Source organism: Trachinotus anak, unplaced genomic scaffold (assembly GCF_046630095.1).
Source record: "Trachinotus anak isolate AG129_WGS33_773 ecotype Australia unplaced genomic scaffold, CSIRO_AGI_Tana_v1 ptg000001l, whole genome shotgun sequence".
NCBI classification, from domain to species: domain Eukaryota; kingdom Metazoa; phylum Chordata; class Actinopteri; order Carangiformes; family Carangidae; genus Trachinotus; species Trachinotus anak.
The window spans coordinates 5,939,133-5,961,626 of NW_027273852.1; the positions used below are offsets into that span (position 1 = coordinate 5,939,133).

Here is a 22,494-nt window from a genome sequence, read left to right on the forward strand (position 1 = left end):
AGTCTATGAAAATGCTTGTTTGTGTGTCTGTGTGCATGCATAATTATGACCTTTCCTAAGAGCGTTACATATTTCTGGTGTTATGCAGAGAGGAATATAATGTGTAATATGACAGATACACAAGCATTTTTGCCTGCATGCAACTGTGTACAACTCTGTTCTGCTTCATGTATCAACTAACCAACTGTTCTCTAATATTTACAGACAGTAGAAATAAGTCTGATTTAATATATTTACTAAAACTGTACATTTACTGAACTTGTTATTTAAATGCATGCATGCCTCAGTATCAGCAGCATGATAAGTAATTCATATTAACTATCAGTTATTGAAGTGAATATTATTATTTTTTTCTTAGAAAAATGGAATTAATCAGCATCAACCAATTGTTTTTTTTAATATATGTAAGAACGTAAGAACATAAAATTTTTCTGTTTCTACAACCAAAATCATTTGTCGAGCCATGAATGTTAGAAATTTGAAATTTAAATGTGGCAAGAGGATGACAGTGCGTTGATGGAAAGAAGTCATGTTGAAATTTCGGTTTAAAGACAGTTCAAACACAGCTGCTCCTGCTTTTTATCATGTGCTTCAACAAACTGAAACTGTATTTTTTATTTTTATGTGTGGGGTTTAGCTTTGGCTTTTCCAAATTCAAAGTAGACTGGCAAAGATATTCTTTTCTTGGAATAACCATTATGGTTAGACTTGAGGCTGAGGATGGTGTTTGGTGAAGGTTGTTTAGGGCTGTCATGAAAGGGTTATGACTAAAGTAAAGAGATAGTGAAAAATGTAAGATATAGTGTAAGGAGATCCATAAATACAGTAGTAAAGCAGGTGTGTATTTGTGTCCAGGTGGTGAAACTTACGTGGACACTTCTTGACACAGAAGGCTCCATAGGTGTACTTCGCCCTGGGGTTGTGTTCCAGTTGGAAGGTGGTGGGGTTGTAGACAAATGGCTGGGGGCACTGGGTCACACATGCCCCACTGTCATTGAAGTTGGTGCAGGCCTGCACACACACACACACACACACACACACAAACACACACAGAATAAACAATGGTGGAGCAAATATTTAAACTCTCTACTTTACTTAAAGGGTCATTACACCCAAATCAAAAACAGTGGTACTGTAGCATGTATACAGTAGGGAGATTATGGGATTTTGGAGACATGTAAGTGGATGTGTGCCTTTACAAACTTACACAAACGCCCACAATGATAGTACTGATGCTTAAACATCATTAGAGGATGCCAACATTAATTGTACGATACCAGATTTTAATTTAGATTTCCCTCCACAGTGCCCGGGTGGTGACATTACTAAATGGTGCAGACAGAGAATAATCTGCATGCACCCAATGAAATTAACACTGATACCTTTTCAGATAATACATAAATATCTCAGGCCAATGTTGGAAAATGTTGACGAAAAGTTGTGGATCTGACAAAAACTGCACGTTGAAACAGGTGAACTGAATGTTAATCAAAATACTGTGAAAAGAAGGAAATTAGACAATAAAATATATAATCAAGACTTTACTTTTTTCATTTAAGGAGTTGCTCAAAATGACTTCAAGAGTGATTCAGTAATAAAAGATGAAATGTGAAGAATTAAGAAGAGCAAAAAATCATGAGCAAGAAGTTGCCTGTCAAAAGTCAAGCAGACAAGCTCATTCACTGATGGGCTCTGAATTACAAGTGCAGAAACAAGTTTAACATGCAGAGGGATGAAAATAAAACTCATAAAGCACACAGCGATGAGCCAGAATAGAGGGGGTGGACCTGGTGAAGTCTGTATTTAACAGTGCCACTTATGTCAGGAGGAAATTTAAATAAAATGTCATTTAATGATATTTGTCATGCAAGTGGCATTTTAACACTGAAACACTGAGCCTTGAAGGAAGAAATCCCCCTTACAGAACTACTTTGAAACAAAGGACATAAAAAGTCTCAAGTAAAATGTTGTACCAAATTTGTACCAAACACAAAATGTAAAGAACAGTATGATCAGGAATTGTTCCTGGGTTTTGTAAGATATTACCATTACAATGACTCTGTGTGTGTGTGTGTGTGTGTGTGTGTGTGTGTTAGAGTGCATTCACTTACAAAGCAGTCTGTGTCCTTTGGTCCATAGCAGCCACCTGCACACTCACGATGGCAACAGTCACTAACATAGGGACCGAAGCAACGGCCGTCACACTGCTCAGCACACACTGTCTTCGTTACTGCGGAGTGACAGATGTAGAAAAGAGAGAAGGAAAGACAGAATACATATATCACATATCAAGTAAACTAGATCAAAATGTTACTGTGAACAAATTTAAGTGACTAGTAGCAAGTTAAACATGGTGAACAATATTCATGCAGCCTTAAGAACAAGAGTGAAAAAAATACACTTGGTACAAATGCACTAAGTAAAACTTTTAGAAAAAACTCCAAGGACACAAAATATAGAACAGCAAGTATCATGTAGGTACAGCTATTCAACTGAACTGAACTGGAACAAAATTAATTTAAATAGAAAAGCTTCCATGTCCCTTATCATATTCCTCCAAGACAAGGTATTGGATACACTGCTGGGTGGCCAGTCACAAGCGTATGCATCTGTGTGTGGTGAGCGCAGTTGAAGCTGAAGCATCTGTGCCGCCTACTAGCTATCTTCAACCATGTTTTCTACTCCCTATGTGTTTCTCTGAGGGTCTCTAGGAGGATGAGACAGAAACATAGTGATCCTATCTGACTCAGAGTACTGTCATCGCTTCATGGGGAACGTCTGTCCACCCTTTTCTCACACGTCTGTTGCAGTCATGTGGCATGTGCCTGTGTGCCTCGCCTCTTGACAGCCATATGTAAATGTACACAGGACTCTGCCATTTCACAGACAAAGACAGTGGATGGAAGGGTAAAGGAAGTGTTGGCAGTGGGATTTATATGATAGATCAGGACACCTAAATTAAAATCTGTTGGGGAAGAAAGGAAACAGTTGAATAAGGAGCTGGGCAAGACATACATTTCAAAATATGTGTTTATGTTGTATTTTGGAGTTAGATCCAGTAGCTTCTAAACTGCAACTTAAATCATCAAATTAAGAGTAACAGCATTCTCATTTCCCAGCTCTTCATTTGTATTTATTACACGTCACGTAAAGTGTGTGTTTGAATTATGCACAGGCATGTCCTGCAGTACCTATGTTTGCATGTGAGTGCAATAAATGAAATATGCAAATTAACCATACAAGAGAAGAAGTATAAGGTGTGTGTCTACACCAGTGTAGGGTAAACAATAATCATTTCAAGAACTGCTATTAATTTCAAATAATATTACAATGTTAGTTTATACCTCTAACAAACCCACAAATCCCATCCTTCCTGACAAATCAGGATCAACTCAACCAAAAACCAACATGCACTGATAGCCAATTTTCTTGCTTGCTTGTGTGTCTACAATCAAGTTAATGGAAAAATTCCTACTAAAAAATGGCAGCTTTCTAGTGTTTGTAATTAAACTTATGAAGAAAACACCAGAAATGACAGAATACAAAATCTAATGTAGTTACTGGATATTCAGCTCCATTTTTATGATCCGACTTGCTGAATGAGGTAAAAGCAAATTAGTTGCAGATGTCATAACTGTGACTGAAACAGGAAGTTCTTACAATACTCATTTGCTGGGAAAATAAAAGTATTACAAACCCAGAGCTGGTGTGTGAATGTGCATGCATTAGTGTTTGAGTGTTCATACGCACAGTGTTTTGATGTGTGCTGTGTTTCCCTTTGGGCTTCGCAGTGACGAGATACTATCAAAGTGATGGATACAAGCCACAAACAACCCGCCACACACACATGCAAATACACACACACACACACACACACACACACACACACACACACACGTCACCCTACGCCTAACATACCATCAGTGGCATTCCATTAACAGTGCCTGGGCTGAAATGAAACGGCCTCCTTTACTCAAGACACTTTGTCAAACAAATGACCTTGCCAACTGAGAGACGCAATGCTGTTGATCAATTTGGCTTTAAACTTCCACTTTAAGAAAAAAAAAAAAAAAGAAACAGGCTGGTGATGACAAATACAAAAGAAATCCATCTCACAAAATATGCCTGGAAGCTTCCATTTGAACAGGCTGTGGACAGCAGCATCAGTCACAGGAACCACTGCCTCTCAGTTTCCATTTACATGAGCTAAAATGTGCTTTTTCACATCTGGTTTCCAAAAGAACCTCTTAAATAACGATGGGAAACGCTTTCAATACCCAATGAATTTTTGCTTAGAATCTCTGCAAATGTCATAGAGATGTAGTTACAGTAATACAGGTGAAAGTTTCATACTTGTACTTGAACTTGATTTCATATCAGTTTTAATGATTCAAAAAAGTGGAAGACCTCACAAAGGAAATAAAAGGTTTTCTAATTCAAAGACAAAATGCTTTATTTAGTTAAAATCTTAGGGATAACCAAAATTCTTAATAACAATTTTAATGTCTTATTGATTAGATGTATAAATTGAAGAGGGATCTCCCACCTTCCATCTAGTCTTAGAGGGATGTTTGTGACTACATATTCCACCTCTGGCTGTTCAGCTAATAGAAGAAATACACATTCATAATGTGATATTTCAACTTCACTGTGTTTCTCTCCATTTTGTTCCTGTGTTTACCAGAGTTTGTTTTACTGAGCTACTTTGTAATATCACAAACCATGGTAATCATTGTGCTGCTATAGAAGTAAATATTGCGATTTAACCGTTTTCTGCTAGTCTTTTGCAACTATGTTACACACAAAAAAATGTATTACTTACGGTATTACCTTTTATTAAACCGAGTCAAATACAAATAAACTCAATTAATGAACACATTTTCACCCCAAAATAATATTAAAGTAATTATCTGTTTCAGTGTCATTCAAACACACAGATAGTGTGTTGTGTAGCTGGTGAACAGAGTGGAACACTTAGTAGCTTAGTAGCTAATGAGTCAGACATTTCCCTCAGGAGTTGGTTGAGACCAAAAACAGAGCTAAAGGAGACTGAATATGGGATTTGCATTGGCAGGGTGACTCCAAATGAATGCTAATGTTGTTCCTGAATTTTGATATCTAAATACCAGCAAGCAAACTGATGAAGGGTGATGATACGTCAATGTTATGTTCACAACTTGTTTCTGCTACCCCAAAAGTGGAAGCATCGGCTAAAAGAAATTTGACTTCATGTTACGCTCAAGGTTTCATTTCAGTCAGTCTAGACTGAGGTCTGAGAGGAAAGTCACTTTAAGTCCTGAAGACAGTTAATTTTACTTTTAGTCTTGAATTGAATGACCTGGGTTGCTTTTGATGTTTGTCAAAAAAAAAAAAGAATAAATAAAAACTTAAGAGGTCTCCAGCAAATAGAAATGACATTCAATTTTTTCAGGATTCATAGCATTCGTTCGGTGATGTCTGTGGCTAGAAATGTTAACAATAAGGCCGTTCTTACCTCCAAACAGACTCTTTACATGGTGGATATCTTGATTTGAAATAGCAGGAAATGCAAAGGTGCGATCAATAATGTTAACAAGGGATGCTCCATTTACAGTAGGCTTGCCAGTGACACAGCATGAACAACATCAACAATCAGCCCTGGCTCTGGCATTGGCAAACAGAATACTATTTTTAGGTCCACCTCTGTTAGGGACTGTTTTCCCGAAGGTCTTCCAAATTAATATTTCTACAATCACAAAAAAAGAAGAATAATGTTCTCTGGTTGAAAATAACTAAAGTCTAAAACTCTAAAATAACTAAAGAGGTGTTTGAAGGTGAAAACTCTCATATGTGCTAGGCTGTGCTTATAATCCACAACAGCCCTCAGACTACACTTTAAGTTTTGTTCATCATCAACTTTTAGGAAAGAGTTGAGTTGTGATTTACTTCTCGAATGTATTCACGTTCCCCCTGAGGTGCAGGCACCACAGGATGCTGTTTGTTGTTGATTTTGAGACAGCTGAATAATGATTCTTGGAAATGTCACAATATCTTTGACGTCATTGGAAGACATTTTTCCACTTATTCATTCTATGTATTTCAGCACAATGAAATTAAAGGTTTGGAGGGGAAAAAAAAAAAAAAAAGCAGAAGGTGGCTGAATCATGATACCCACATATGGATGAAGATGGAGATGACACAAGCTAAAAGGAGCCAGACAGACACGGCCAGGGCTTATCGAGGGCTGGTCTGTGACGTGCTGTTAACAGGTCCTGGTCAAACAGTTCATTCCTCATTATCTTAATGAGATCGTGACCGCAGAACAAATAAGATGAGACATGCCAGGGTTGGAAGGCTTAGATAAAGTGATCTGTGCACAGACTAATAGAAAGAAAGGGGGGAAATTAATGGTGAAGGTAGTGCAATCAAACTAGAAAAGGGAGGAGGGAAACAAAGATATTTAATGAAAGGAGGAAATGTAAATCTGAAGGGTTTTTTTTTGTCTGCATGAATGTGTATATGCTGTAAGTAAAGTTAGATATACAGTTAGATATGTTAAGTTCAGTGTGTGGTGTGTATGTCTGAGTCACTACAAGAGAAGCAGAGAGTGATCATAGTAAAGATCAAGCCTCCCTGCCCAGGGCAGGTAATAGATAGACACAGATGCAGGAATAAAAAAAAAATGGATGGGTGTACATCTGTAAAGACAGAGGTTTACTATCTGTGACAACAGATTGATAAACTGTGTGTGTGTGTGTGTGTGTGTGTGCATGTATTTTATGTGTACATTGGAGAATGTTCTTCGCCCAAACAGGTGGGAAAGAGAGAGAGAGAGAGCGAAGGCGAGATGTGTAAACCCTGAGCCAAAGACACTGATATATGAATTGAGAGACAAGGTAAGATGACTGAAGGAGAGGGAATAACATGGAGCTCTCCCCTGCTGATGGACTCAGTAGTGTATCATTCTCTCACTGTCTTCCAGCTGCCATTAGCCAGTCTGAAGGGTGGGCTATATCTGCAGGGGGGTTTGTTGTAGATTTGTTTGGGGTTAATATGTGTGTGTGTGTGTGTGTGTGTGTATAGACTTGTGAATACCTGTACAGAGCTGTATTACTTAATGAAGCTATTTCTAAGTTTTGCTATTCCCACATAGACAACATTAGTATCGAAAGCTGTTTATTTACAAGCCTAGAAGAAACATTGCAAGTTCAGCATCAAACTTCACTCCTTTACTTGCCAAGAGCTGTCTCCAGCGGACGTTAGCATGCTAACCCTAACTCTGGCCTGGTTGGTCTGTCTTGTTACTTTCTGATACTGAATCACTGTAGCATCCAGGCTGCCCTGAGGAGGCAGTGCTGTCCAGGGGGCGTATTATAACTTCTAGTGCTTGAAATGCACTGATGGCTGAAGCTCGAGGCAAAACTGGTAAGTAAACAGTTGTTAATGCTAAAGTGGACTTTTTAGCAAACAGCTCCTTTAAAATTTCACTGACCCTTGATTGTTATTAGACATAAATGAATTTTCAGTGATGTAATACAGTATCATATTATACAGTAGTTTGGACTTGCTTAAAAGAGATTGTCACAAAATGCTAGGAATTTAATCTTTTACTTGCTCCTTTAGCCAAACATTTGTTTAAGAAAATACAAGTCATATTGTACAAGTGACATCCAAAAAAATTGCTGCTACTGCAACAGATGACTCACCACTGACTATTAATACAATAAGTACGGTTACATTTTGGGTAAAAATGATGTACAAAGACATCCTCATTCTGTGCTTTCAAATTACTTGTCTCTGGAATAAATTTTGTGCTGGGTCATGCATTCATCATCATGCATATGAGGATCCTGTACTTACAGCTTTGACACTGGTCCTCCTTCGGTCCCCAGCAACGACCATTACAAGAACGATGGCACTTTTGACCTGCACACAAGTTCAAAGACAGAGTTGATTGGCATTTCATATGGTTGCTTCATCATAAAATATGATCGGACTTCAGAACTCAATATTAGTTGAACCTGAAAATAGACTTGAGGCACTGAGCTGGAGTCTGTGTGCCTTCAAGCACTCCAATGAAGCCCAAATCAATCCATATAGTGAGCAAGTACGTAGGCATTCCTCTGGCTTAGCTCATACAACTCAATACAACTAATGTGTGCACGTGCCCTTGTGTGGTGTTTTCCGTGTAACATGATTAAATTTGCTTTAAGTGACGTTCTCAAGACACAGTTCATTAGAAGTGCATTTGAAGCACTTTGTGGGTGCTTTATAATGATTATGATTAGAATCTGACATAATAAACTTAATCTGCAAGAAATGTAGGCACTTGAAGACTTGACTGGATTGGTAGGTATTAATTATATGACTGCATGATAATGGTGTTCATTAAATAACCTAATTGCTTGTAATTTTACAGCATTGACTTTAACCAAAATTTAACCACGTTTTCCAGATATTGTTATTATTACGAAAGGAACTAATGATAAACCCACAGTCTTTTAGTCACAACACATTATCTCTGAAGACTAATACGTGTTACTCTTCTCATAAAAACTAAAATATCCTTGACATAGGTTGTTTTGTGAAAATAAGACAATTCCTTTGTCACTCTACTCCAAATCAGCCCAGCATGTACCCAGCACACATTAGATTGAGATAAAAGCAGTAAAGCAGCAAAAAGCAGCTTCAAACCCTCAGAGCTTTAGCCAGTGCCTTTCTGGGTTTTTTGGAGGACTTAATTGACTGTCTAGTAATTGACTGCGGGGGAAGTGAGCATGGATAAGTGCAGAAGTGCTGTCCTCTGTCCATCAAGCCTCTCCAGATGAGAGCTATTAGCATCGAGACTGACTCTATTCCCCAACACGAGCCTCTCCATCTTCTGCCCTGCTCTTCTTCCTCATCTGTGCCCCTCTCCACCACATATTTCATCTCTTTCATTCTCAATCCGCTGCTCACTGATTCATCACTCCTCTGTGGTTCTTTCACTTAACGTCTACCCGTGTCTCTTTTTGTCTTTTTCCAGCCCGTCCCTTTTGTTTCTCTGTTTCTCCAGTCCGTCCCCCTCAAACTAGCACTTTGACAGCGCTTGAGGAAGAGAAATCGACAGTCTGGACTGTATGAAAAGCAGCATTCAAACAGGATAGTAATACAGATGTCAGCCTGCCATAAGTGGGTGTCTGACAGTGTTAAGTGCACAGAACCTTTGCTGTACTTAGTTACATCTCTGTTCTCCTCTGAACGTGGTGCCCTGTTTAGTCAGGCCAAAGAGTTTTTATTTAGTGCCCAAGGTCTTCACTATCTCAACTTATAAATTCTCAGAGACCTGGACTAAACCTGTCCCACCACTCTTCCTGCACCATAATCTTTTACAGCTTTCTTAAAACAGCCCCTGAAGGTTAAAATGTTGAGAATGCTGTCATACCAGAGCTGGTGTGGGGCAAAAGACAGACAGAAGAGGGCTGCCAACAAAATCAATAGAGTATGCAGACCAATAAGCACAACAATCATGGCACAAACAAGTCTCAAGTAATAACAATATAAAGCTTGTGTCTCCCCAAAGAATTAATTTGGGATTATGTTCTCAATTGTGTATTACAGGTTTGGAGATCCTTGATCTTTTAGAGGAGTTGAGGACTAGCATGGGAGTCGGGGTCGATCCAGGGCTAACAGGGCTGCAGGAAGGAGGGGGGTTGAGCAGAATATCAATGCTTTGAGCTGTTAATCTGCATCTGAAGCCTTCAGTAAGTGCTGTGAGAGGAAATCCAAGGACATATGCAGAGACTATCTTTTTAGTCTGCTCCATAATGATAATACATTCTATTGTGTCATATTGTATTTGCAGACAAATGAGACTAGACAGCTTAAAGAATTACAGAAAAAAGACATCAACAGATTAAAATGTCAAACAGCTTGAGCACTAAATTAATAACAAAAGCAGAGAGTGTTAAGAGGTTAAATCAGTCAATGAACAGAATAAGGTCAGAAGTGGTGACTTAATGCATCTTTACTTCCTTAACAACCAATCATCATCCCATATACCCACTGATGGATTAAGATTGTTTATTTTGCTCTAACAGATCCCCTCAAAACTCATAAGCATTCATTGACATGTCATTGTGGATTGCTATGGTAAGGTGAGTTGCAGAATTGAGTCAAGAGGAGATTTTGTGATGACAATGTTCTGCTGCTCACACTCGATCACTTACTGTGAATGAAACAGGTCTTGATGTGAAAGGAGACGGGGGTCTCCTTCAGACCATTTCTCTTACTCACTAGCCTCTGACACTTTACAAAAGGCTTCTGAAGACATTCATAGAATGGCTGTGCATATACTTTTTAAAACCTAATTCCAAAAACCATCAAGTAACCACTACTACCTTTTAAAAGTCCAATATTTTATACTTTTCAGGTGTTTCATTTTAAGTTTTGCTATCCATTTGTAGTTTTAAGTGCCAAAAACCTCAATATCTCAATATAAGTTTTACATCCCGTGTCATGACTCTCTCTGGGGCTTGAGGAATAACAGGGCCTCTGAGCCTTTATTCTGATTGTCTGACTTTTTTCTGGGTGATGCACAGCCAGGCGATGATCAGTCAGTGCTGAAATGAGCTGAACAGATTGTTTTAATGCTGCCCGTCTCTCCTGTGCTGAAAGTCTCTCCTGTGTCTCTTTGCCTGGACATCTTCACCTTTCTCGCTTTTAGCAACCCTAACCCTACTTTCACAATATTTAGCACCTAGACCTGCTTTTTAATCAAAAAAGACATGGAAATCTCACTTTAAATAAGATGGGACCTTTAGGAGTCCAATAATAAATCAAATCAAAAGCGGGAACAATGCAAAATATTGTCAGTGCTTCAGGAGAAAAAAATATATTTGTACCTTGAATTGTGAGAAACATAAACATGATGGTGAAATTTCAAAACCTTTGGTAAAGCTGTGGATCAGATGCGTAGATAAGTGTGCCATGAAAAAAATGAGATGAAGCAACACTACATTTATAAGCTCAAGGTCACCTTCACTGCAATCATAAAGCACAATTTGGTACAACCAATGTAAAGACCTCAAGGTTACCCGTTAAAACCCCTGAGTATCAGGATAAATCTGGATGGGTAAAGTGAAAGAACAGTACTCACCACTGCTGAGGTGCAAATGGACCAAGTCAATTAAAAGGTAAGAGGGCCCATTTTCTATATCAATGTCTGTTTACAGGTCCACATGCAGTCTACAAGTAGTGCAGAGTACTACTGTATATGTGTGGAGATCTCTGTAGCCCACTCATCTCTGCTTGAGACTGGCAGCTCAAGGCTACATTAGCCACTGCTGTTTCAGGGATTTTTAGACCTTTTTTTAAACTGTCCTTCAAGAGTCCAACAAAGTAAGAGGAGTGCAGTGCTAAATCTGTGCAGTACCCTTTCAAGTCCCATCTGTTTCAGTGTGGCTGCTCATTGTCCAGCAGATTACACTTTGGTGGTACTGTGCAGCTTCCAAGTGTAACTGTGTGAGTGTGGCGCAACAACAATGCTCTCAGTAAAACTTTCCAGCAAATAAAGGTTTAAGTCAAGTCAAAATCATCTTGTCTTCTACAATTTTGGTTGGATACTTACATGTAACGCTGCTGTTGGTGGGCACCACCACAGGATGGATGCGTGGGTTTTTGACAATGTCTTGCCAGTGGATTGTGTCTGCGTGACACAGAAACTTGTTCTGGTCGACATAAACACCCCCACTCAGGATCTCTGTGGAGAGGAGAGAGAGCACACATTCAGTACAGATACACACTGGGCTGTCTGGGTACTTAACTGCTTCTGCCTGGAGGATGCACCTAATTCAGCAATCATGCTACCAGGCTCCTAATGTGTTTTTAAATTGCCAGCTTTTCCCCCCGTCTCATTTTATAATTAACAACTGACATGGCCAGACACTGCATGCTTAAGTCAAAATCATTTCCATACTTGAGGATGAGATTGGATATGCACTTTCTGCCCTTTCTTTTCATCCGAGGAGGGCTGGGGTTTTAGGTGGAACAGGTGATCCTCAGACACACGCATTTATTGTTGGTGGTTGTCGTGAGGCAGCCAGGACAAAACCGTGTCATTTTGCTGTTATTACAACCCCTGATCTTTTTCCCATTTTGTTGTTTTCTCTTCCCACACTGTGAGCATACAGAATCAATTATGCCCCACTGCCATTACATCTGTCTAGGATTTAAGCCCCAGTCAGGGACAGCAGCCTGCACAAGTTTGTAATTTCATATTTCATCAAGGTGGTGGGACAAAAGTCATGTATCTCGCCATCATAATATGCATTGCCTTGTCAAACTAATGATTGTCAGACTTATCGGGAGGATTGATTCCTTTCGCCACACACGCACACGCACACACACACACACACACACACACACACACACAGAGTCTGTTGAACGATTGGATACGGAGGGTGATTCTGATTATTGTTGTGCAGGACTTTAGAGAATGCCTAATCCTGACTTTTATCTGAGAGAGAAAGACAGGGTAAAGGGAAAGAGAGAGACGAATGGCAGGAAGAAAGACAGAGTGAAGCCCAGTAGCAGATTTGCATTATTTACAGAGCTTGTGTGTTCTCTATCTCCCTACAAACAGATTACCGACATAGGGCTGAAACCGATGAGACACATAATCATACACGAGACGCCCTGCCAGCTCCGTCCAGAAAGAGCCAAATACAATATCGTCCCACAAAGGCCCGATAAAATGATACTCCTCGGATAATAGGTGGTGGTGGTATTACCTCCACAAGCCCCCGCCCCCCAACCTCAGCACTCCCTTTCTAGCTGCCTGCATGTGTGGTGGGAGTTAGGGAGAGAAATTAATCCTGCCTCTCACCACAGGAGGGATATCGCTCAGCTAGGAGGAGGACGCGTCTCAAATTCAAATTGTTTGCACAATGGGATGCTGCTGGCAAAGTAGGGCAATAGACAAACCAACAGACAAAGCAAAGCAGTTGTTATGATAAAAATGCCAGCAGGACATCTCAACCCTGGTTAAGCGAGATACATGTACATCTTCCGGGCATTCACCTTCATCCTGGCTGGTCGGATTGTAATTGGAGCCAAAATGTATTGAATTCAGGTGTAAACACATCCAAGACACATTTGGCCACATTTACCGCGAGATGCAGCTTCATTCTCCACACAGAACAGATACTGGAAGAGGGTTCCTGTGCTTGTTAATTTATGTTTTGTTTTTTTGTTTTTTTAATTGAAGTTTGAATGAATTACCACAGCTGTCTGACTCTGACTTCAACACCTAGCAGCAGTTTTAAAATGATATGAACACGATCATTTGATCACAATATCTCGACTTGACATTGAGTGTAAATGCAGCTACAATCTTAATACTTTTTTTTTTACCGGCTTGTTCTCTTATTTTTCATTGACTTTCTGAGTCTACATAACCCACTAAACAATAGCTGAAAAATACCTTCAGAAAGACCTTGAATGTGATCACTGTGTAGCTTACGCACTTGGACCAGAGGGGAAGCTTACCTGCACAACACTGTCTGATGAACACAAGGTGTACCGTAGAATGAAAGATATACAGAATGGACTTTTGTTCTACATATTCTACATGTTGTCCATGTGTGGACAAAGATAACAACATTGTCCACTATTAATTGGTCATAGATATTATATTATACTCATCAGCAGGCAGCAACTAAACCAGCAACAGCATGAGCAGCATTCATACTCTCAAAACACACTGTACAAGCAGACTGTTCAACCTTGTCACAACAAGTGACCCTCAGCAGCAAGCAGATGGTTCCACCTCTCTAATGCATTCTCACACATGGTGCATTTGTGTTGTGTATGTACTGCACACACAACAAACAAATTTGCAGTGTGACATGAGCAAGTTTAAGATGCTGGATAACAGTTTAATTGGCTCCTCGCTGGTGCTTTTCCCAGGATAGTAACAGTCATTCCTATGGTCCCTGTCACCAAGGTTTTCATTTACAAACGCATATTACATAATACCTAAAATAACATGCAGAAATCACGAAGGCTTTGCTTTCATTACAAGTAAATGCCTAACTTGCACATTTGCTCGGTGTGCATTTGGTGGCCAGGGGGAGATCAATGGTTAAATCCTGTTGTTGATTGTTTAGTGGGTAGAGAAAATGTCTTAATTAGTTTGTTCACGTAGCTGCAGCTCGTGCTTCCAAACTACTCCCTCCCCTCCCGCCATGTCCCGAGAGCAGCTCCAAGTGTCTCTGAATGAGTGTATGGCTACAAAAGGCACAGCAATCTTCAGTATGAGGCCACATGACCGTTGGAGGAAAACAATATGAAATTCAGGGAGGCAGAACAAATGTATGCAGGCAATTATTTTGATGGTAAGTGTTTGTTGTGTGTTTTTTTTTTTTTTACTTTATTGCAGTGTGGGGATGAGTTTGATTAAGACTGGGAGGCAAATAGCAAACCAATGATCAGAAAAAAAGCCATATTAATGAGTTTGTGAGAGGGAATTAGTGTTGTGTGGACTGTTTAATGAAGAAATATGTAGGACAACAGAAGCCCTATAATAAATGGTTGATTCACTCCAGTGTTGGAGGACTGCATTATTGAATATCCCCAGTCGTGTTTATTCTTCTGTATACTGAAGAAGATCCATGTGCTGAACTGCTCCCATCAATACATACAAGAAAGCACATTCACTCAGTGTCTAAGCTTCAGTCTTCATATTGTCCTCCAGAGGCAGGTACATTCACATAAACACGAAGAAGACCATACCAGCTTGACACATAAGTAAGACCAAACTGGACAATATAAGACAGCTAGAGATTCAGCAAGAGATTCAAAGGGCACTTCAAAGGGCAGTCAGGCAATTACAATAGATAGACAAGTATTCAATGAGAACGACAGAGAAGTTCCCCTTCTCCTCTCGCAGTGAGATTGGGGATTTTACCCTGGGTCTCCACTGCACTGTCTTATTGACTCTGAGAGCTTCAACTCAGTTTCGGCTGAGCGCTGATATCAGCTCAGTGGCACAGAGGAGAGAAAACTCTGTGGGAAGACGAGGATGCATTCTGGGTCAGAGAGGCTAAATGCTGGGGCACGGATCCCACTGTACACCCCAACAGCGGTGGGAGGCTGAAGCTGTTGCAAGGTTGCACACGACAGACAGACCGGCAGAAATGCTAAAATAAGAGATGAACGCACATTTACTGTACACTACACACAGAAAAAACCCCCCAAAAAACTCACAAACATTCACACACATGGTTCAGCATTGAAAGTAATGAGGCCCTCAATGCTACACGTGCCTTGAGTATGAATTAAACTGCCAGTTTGCGTCATCGGTGAGCTTGTAACCAGAAGGTCACTAATTTAAATCTCTACAAGAGCTGGGAAAATGTTGGTGGAGAATGTCAGGACTGCTCTGTCTTTCATGTGCAACTGCTACAAATCACTTGAGAAAATACTTTATCAGTGAGTGTTTTTGTGGTAAACGATGCACTGGGAAGTTCTCAGCTCTAAGTGTAATTATACAACTACAGTTTTCCTTGAAAACATCACAAAGCTATGCCAACTCTCCTGGTACACAACTTACAACTACAGATCCAGCATTAAGTAAATAGTTTTATAGGGAAGGCTGAAGAGAAAGAACATGCACTGCAAAATAGTCACTCCAGGTTGCTGACTGAACTGGAACACTTCCTGTACAATAATAGTGGAATAAATGAAAAAAGTGAGTGAGTGAATAGCTGGGCAAATTAAAGAATGTAAATGTCTTTTGCAGATATGATGAATACATGACTTGGAGTGATAGATGATTGGATAATGAATGACATCTATTTTATCAGCCATCACCCAGTATATGTGTTCATGTGTCGTTGTCGATGATGGCTATGGAAAAAAAAGATGAGAAAGGAGGGAAAAAAAGAAAAAAAAATATGATTGATTTATTAGAAGCACTTGATGAAGCAGACCCTCTCCAGGTCATAAATGCACCATTGCCATTGCTACTGAAAAAGAAGCACAGAACTGATAAACAACTAACAATAAGATTGAAGAGATTTCAAGATTGGAGAGTTTTCAAACACTACTCATGTTGCCACACAGCACTGCGTCACTCATTTTGCTCTGAGTTCTAAGAACAGCAGAACTGTGCCTTTGCTCTACAAATAGGTGATCTCCCCTCCCATCCATCATCTGCTGCTACTGCACACTCCCATCCTCGCCCTCCAGTCTACACTGTTGCCAAGGGAATACTTGCAGATGTAATGTGTAATTGTGTATCTGTGTTTGTGGGTTTACACACACATATTTGGATAAAAGCCACAAAAAAAGAAAGAAAGAAGAAGAAAAAAGACAGGGCATCAGAGTGTCCATGCTTACACTTCAGCTGTAGTGAGTGAGTGAGTGGGTGTGTACTTGTACTTGCTACATAGTAAGGACCAAAAAAAGTATTTTACTAACAGAGTGAGGACATTTTGGGAAAGTGAGGACATTTTGGCCGGTCCTCACTTTTTGAGACACCTTAAAATCACATTTTGAGGGTTAAGACTTGGTTTTAGAGTTATGGTTAGAATTAGGTTTAGGTTAAGGTTAGGGTTATATAGGGTCATATATAACAAACCTTTGGAAACTCATGACTTAAACTCAAGACCTAGACCTAATTTTTCCCTACTTGTGCACAGCTTTTGCTCTGAGTCTTTAAAATACTCTGAGGGGACATCATGGCTTTTTCTTATCTCCACATGAGACTACTACTTCAGAAATGTAATACCGCACTTCCAAAAAGTTGGTCAACTCACATGAGATGAGATGAGGTTTTAAAAAAGAATGGTCAAAACTGAAGCAGAAGAGAAACTGGCAACAAAATTAAATTCTCTAGGACATACTCTATCCAACAGACAAGAAACCTTCAAGGCTCATGTAGGTCATGTTACAAAACCCAGCCATTTCTCTTTCAGAGCAACACAGTGCACGTTTCTATCTAGATAATCTCCTGTCTGCTCTCTACATTTCCAGTACATATAAATGTAATAATAAGTCTGTTTCAGTGTCATATTAACCACTGGATTTCTTAATAACTAAAAGTTCTATAGTGTGAAATGTGTCTCAGCACGCATCACAAACTTCATCAGCTCCAATCCCATCTCCTATAAGGTCAATGGATGGAGCACCCCCCACAGGAATGGCATGCAATTTTAACACTGTTAACGCAGTCCCCAGGCAAAATGGTAGTACCCACTCGAATGTAATTGCACTTTTATGTGTTTAACTATTGACCTGAAAAGAACAACTGCATTAATTCGACTGCATAAAAGTGCTTCACGAGAGGTTCACCAGAGAGATGGCAGCGCTGGGATTTGACTGTCTCTGAACACGCTGCAGTCAGGAGCAGCAGCGTGGGCAGCGTGCGTGTATGTGTGTGCGTCTGTGTCTGTGTGTGTGTGTGTGGCATTGTTGTGTTGGAGGAAGAAAGAAATGAACTGGCAAAGGTGTCTAAGGAAAGAGGTGCCTCATAAGACCATGATAACTGGATGGCACCACGTTGACCTCAAATTGGAATGGAGGGAGAAGATGGACGTTAAAGATTGAACAAAGACAAACACAGCTATGGAAGGGTGTTTTCTTCATGTTATACATATGTATAATATGTGTCTTCCTGTGTGTCTCCACGTTCATATTGAACATTGAGTGCACATTTCATTTTAATATGGTGACCGACATTCATGGCTGAGTGGCCAAGGTAGCGTAAAACATCACGTGCACAGTGTCACATGCATTTCTTTTTTTCTTCATTGAATTAGAAACTGTTGGTCACACTAAGGCCCGTTATTTCAGCTAAACTCATTATCATTATTATCATTTTTCCCTGTCTGGCAGTCCAGTGTTACGATGGAAAACAGGTTGCGGAGCCCCTATGAAGGCAGAAATGAGTGACACTGAGATATAAAATAAAATAAAATACGTGAGTGGAGAAGACATAAATCGTTTAGAAAGGGGCAGGGGCTGTGAATAAAACAGCAACAACAAACAGAAAAGGAGGAGAGAAATGGCTGTTTTTGAGCAGACAGAAGAAGAAATAACTGCCTGGATGCACAGCAATAGCTGGGCAACAAGGGATAAGTGGCAACAAGGGAGCTTCTTGAATTATCTGATAATTTACACCAAAATTAACTCATTTTATCTCTTGATACAACAAATGTTTCTGTTTTTTACATGGTGCAGGATAGAAATTGATTGAACTGAAGCTGTTCAGAGAAAACCATTTTATGCTAATATTGAAGCTCTAAAACTGATAAATTCTTCCATGCTTGGAAATAACATGTGTCCTTTTTATCCCTTGTGTCACTCTGAAGGAGAAATGTTGCTGAGCTTTTCTCTGGGGTATAGTAGATGGCATGAGGGCGTCGGCCATAGCCCCATCCCCCAAACATGTGCCTCTCCTGCGCCATGATAATTGCATTCACAGGCTGCTGATTAAATTTGGCCCATCCCTCACGCAATTGTTTCCTATGAGTCTTTATGAAAAATGGCTGAGATTTAGGGATTATGGAATTATACCCAAGCAAGGCAAAGCATCTGCGTAAAGATGAGAGAAGAAAACCATGACACAATGGCTATGGGGGAGGGGGGTTGCATCCTTGCTTATTTTCAACTTAAACTGTGATAAAACCCTTGTAATCTGAGCTTTATGGATAGGGTGGAGGAGGAGAAAACCATATTACAACACCTTGAGATAAGACAAATCTAAGAGCAAGAAGGAAAAACAAAACAAAGAAAACAAAGGAGAGTAGAAACAGAAAAAGTAAGACAGAAAAGATTATCAGGGGGAGAAGCAAGTGAGTGATTAAAAAAGAGCAAAAGGACCTTCAATTGCTGCTGCTGAGGGCCACTTAGCTTATCAAGCCTGATGTGTGATCAGCCTGCCAGCTGAATTAAAATGAGCCACACTCTCTGGAATAGGCAAAACAAAACAGGGTCTGAGAGAGGCAGAGAGAAAGAGAAGGAAAGATGGAGAGACTGAGGGGAGAGAGCGTATCTTACCACAAGCATACCAAGTATGTTGGTTTTAGCACAGAGGAAGCTGGCTTCAGTCAGTGCATGGTTTGCTTAGGCAACAACACGTCACTGAGGCCTTGTTTTTCCAGGCCTACTGGGAGACATTCAGTAACACACTACAGGCCATGGCTCTCACTTTGTTCACACAGCACTCTTATGTGATGTCCATCAGCCAAGGTGGGAAAGTCTACCCAGAGGACTGTGAATTTGATTTCAAGAGAAACCCTACATCACTAAAGAATAGCTCTGCCAGAACATGACCAAGAAGCAGGCAGGTCACTGCCTCTCACACATAAAGTCCTACCTTGACAGCAATGGCTGAGAGCTGCTGACTTTCAAATTCACCATATTGCTCTTCATCAACAAATCCCTCGTACCTCGGTCAAAGCTGCACAATTTGTCAATTTTGATATGTCTTTCAGTTACATAAGCATTTTAGAGATCGGAGGGTCTCTGCTAATGTCACACAAGGGTCATGGGTCTGACTTGTTATTAACCACAACACCTGGAAGATACCAGGACAGATGCCAGGAGAGCCATGGCTGAACTATATAACTATATAACTATAACTATATATGTTGAATGAAGGGCTAGACAATGACCAGCTGTAGCAGAACTGACAATTTGACATTTACCCCCCACTGACTGACCAGGAGTGTAAAGGTGAGAGCAGGGTTTACATTTCTTTCTCAAACTCTCTTTTTCCAGTAGTTACACATCTGTAACACTTGGTTGTAACACTTTTAGTGTTTACAACTGGACACACAGAATACACTGAATGGCTTCAAGGAGAGACCATCTGTGCCATATACTTAAACAACTACCCTATAAACATGAGCACGAGTGTGAGTTTATGCTGTATTTATGGAACATTTTGTGTAGGGACATGGGAAACTGACTTTTTCACCACTTGGCTGCGAACCTGTAAGTCAAGTTTTAATAAAGTGCAACAGAGAGAAAAGCATCAATAACAGCCTGGTTGATGCAATAGCAGACTATAATAAAAATCTGAATATGACATTATCAAAGTCTGCCAGATTGGTTAGCACCTAAACAAATAAATGTACCCCATGGAGAGGTGGCAGAGAACTGAATTTTTTTTTTTTTTTTTTTTTTTTTGGTGAAGTCATGCCTGATGTTGCATATAGTAACACCCATCATATCTCTATGGAGACCTGAGATGAACAGAAAAGTCCTTTTCATGTCCCATTACCCACCACTGCCCCCATCAATCGCTGCTCCACTTACCCAAGGCTTTGGCCTAAGAGGCAAAAAATAAGCATATTAATTATTAAGCTGCCATGGGAGAAAGAGGAGGAGTTGTAGGGTTGGAGGGTAATGTGTGTGTTTATGTGTGTGTCGGCACTGAGGCAGGGTTATTAAATTGGTTTTGGGAGCACAGCTTCTGTTAAACTGAAGTAAAGCAAGCTCTAATGCTAACACTTTAAATTGGCGGTTACAGATGGTAATCTCAGGCCTTTTAGCCAACGTTTTAATTTACCCTATGTCTTGCCAGCATGTAAGGTTTGCTGAAAGACCTACAGCTGTAACCCACTATCCTAAACTTAGAACCTATTTTTTGTGAAGGAGCAAGTTCTACAACAAGCATGCATACCAAAAGATGGTTACACTGACAACAGCAAAAAGAAACCAAAAAAAAAAAAAAAAAACACGAACAGCCTTAGAAGACACACATCTACCTCTGTGATTTCAGAACTAGTTTTTATTAATATTAAAAACACCTTTCAGTGTCTTTAACACTGAAAATCTTTTATCAATCGAAGACCACAGGTGTCCATTTAGGTCTCCTAACTAAGCTGATAGAAAGTGACATTTTCCTCAGTGGCTTTTGAGACCCACCATACTGTCAGTCAACTCCTATTTCATTTGCTTTCCCACTCATTTTGCTCCTCCTCTGAGATGAGCACTGAGCGCCTCTGACATCAAAGACCTGTCTGGAACACAGTCTGGCCTTCAGAATCAAAGTAAGAGCTGCGTGTCAAGGCTGCACAGCCATGAACTGACATCGTAAAGCTGCAATGACAGCCAAGTCAGTGACAGAAACTGAACATGACAATCACAGTGCGAGTGTTTGTTTTGAATCTGCCGTCAAATCTACAGTATGGCCGACTTTTCAAAAAGAGAATAATGAATAGAAATGAGCTACAGTATATACTGTACAAACAAGAAAACAATTCGAGCTCAATCATTTGAAAAAAGGGTAAAGACCTTCATTTGTTTGTTTGTGCGTGTGTGTGGGTTCACTTGAGGTTGTCTGAATGTTGTGTATTGTTACTAAGCAGTGTTAACACACATCAGAAAAGGAATAAGTATTGATATTGTGCAAACTTGTTGCAAAGTACAGGTAAGCTATCACAAAAAGATGTTTGCTAAGTTTTTCTAGGTTATTAAAAATAGTTAAGAGAAAATTATTAGTTGTTTTTGAGCTGCTGAATTTAATCTAAAATCTTCTTGAAGAGCAAAACTTTTCAGGTTTTGGTCCTATGATGTAGGTGAAACTGCCCTCACCAAAAACAATGACAGCATTAGACTTTTCTTTTTTGATTAAAACAACCTATGTTGACATTTTTGTGTTTGCAAATAATGACTGTCCTCCCTCAGGCACAAAGGTAGAATTCATGTATTGTTGTAATACCACTGCAAAGTCTCTAGGGAGGGAGGTCGGGGAAGACGGTTCAGCATTACAAAGTGTGCAATATTCTATATTTTTCTCTGTGTTGACCTCCACTGTTGTACACGCACCATTAAAAAAACAATTATACCATGGCTACTGAGAATTCCTGATTCTGATTGGTTGGCAGGGGTCCATTAACTCTAATTATGGATAGTAAGACCTGTGTCCTGAGTGTGTTAGATGCTGTAAATAAATACACCATCATTAAACTCTGTGATTTTATCAAAGGAAACAAAAAGTGACAGGGACAAAAAGTATTTGTAACTGATCTAATTTTCATAAAGAAAATAAGACTAAACCTGAAAAAAGAGGAACCACTTAAAATGAAAACTATGACGAAATGTATGAAATCTTTGGCCAATGAATATAAACTAAATGATAATGAGAAAGCCAGTCGAATGGACAAATGAATTAACCACCAAGTTAATTGCCAAATCTTATTCATAAGCCTTCATGCAAATCACACACTCTAACCTCGCCCCCTCAGCAGTATCGTCTGCTGCCGAAAATGTCTCTTGTTCCGAAGTTGAATTAGCCACTTGACCTGTTGCACTGATGTTACTAAGAAGCATCTTGCATTCAGCACCATTCTGTCTCTGTCAGTAATGCTGTCTGATGTTATTGGTTCTTGAAAAAAAACAAAAAACAAAAAAAACACTACACTTATCTACAATCCACTGAGAATTACACAAAAACGGCTGGGATAAACTGTGGCCTGCACATTTGCATATGTATTTTAAAAAAAACAGTAAAGGTAATGTAAC

At 39.7% G+C, this 22,494-nt stretch overlaps 1 protein-coding gene across 2 annotated transcripts in view; it reads right to left on the bottom strand.

Moving 5' to 3' along the window:
* LOC139606674 (receptor tyrosine-protein kinase erbB-4-like) overlaps positions 1-22,494 on the bottom strand; it is a 298,222-nt gene that overhangs the window by 97,059 nt on the left and 178,669 nt on the right. For both annotated transcript variants that reach the window (XM_071459072.1, XM_071458981.1), the window contains exons 4-7: positions 11,588-11,719; positions 7,840-7,905; positions 2,112-2,230; positions 870-1,011 (exon numbers count right to left, since the gene is read on the bottom strand). In XM_071459072.1, coding sequence (XP_071315173.1) covers positions 870-1,011; positions 2,112-2,230; positions 7,840-7,905; positions 11,588-11,719 — 459 coding nt within the window. The remainder of the gene's footprint in view (positions 1-869; positions 1,012-2,111; positions 2,231-7,839; positions 7,906-11,587; positions 11,720-22,494) is intronic.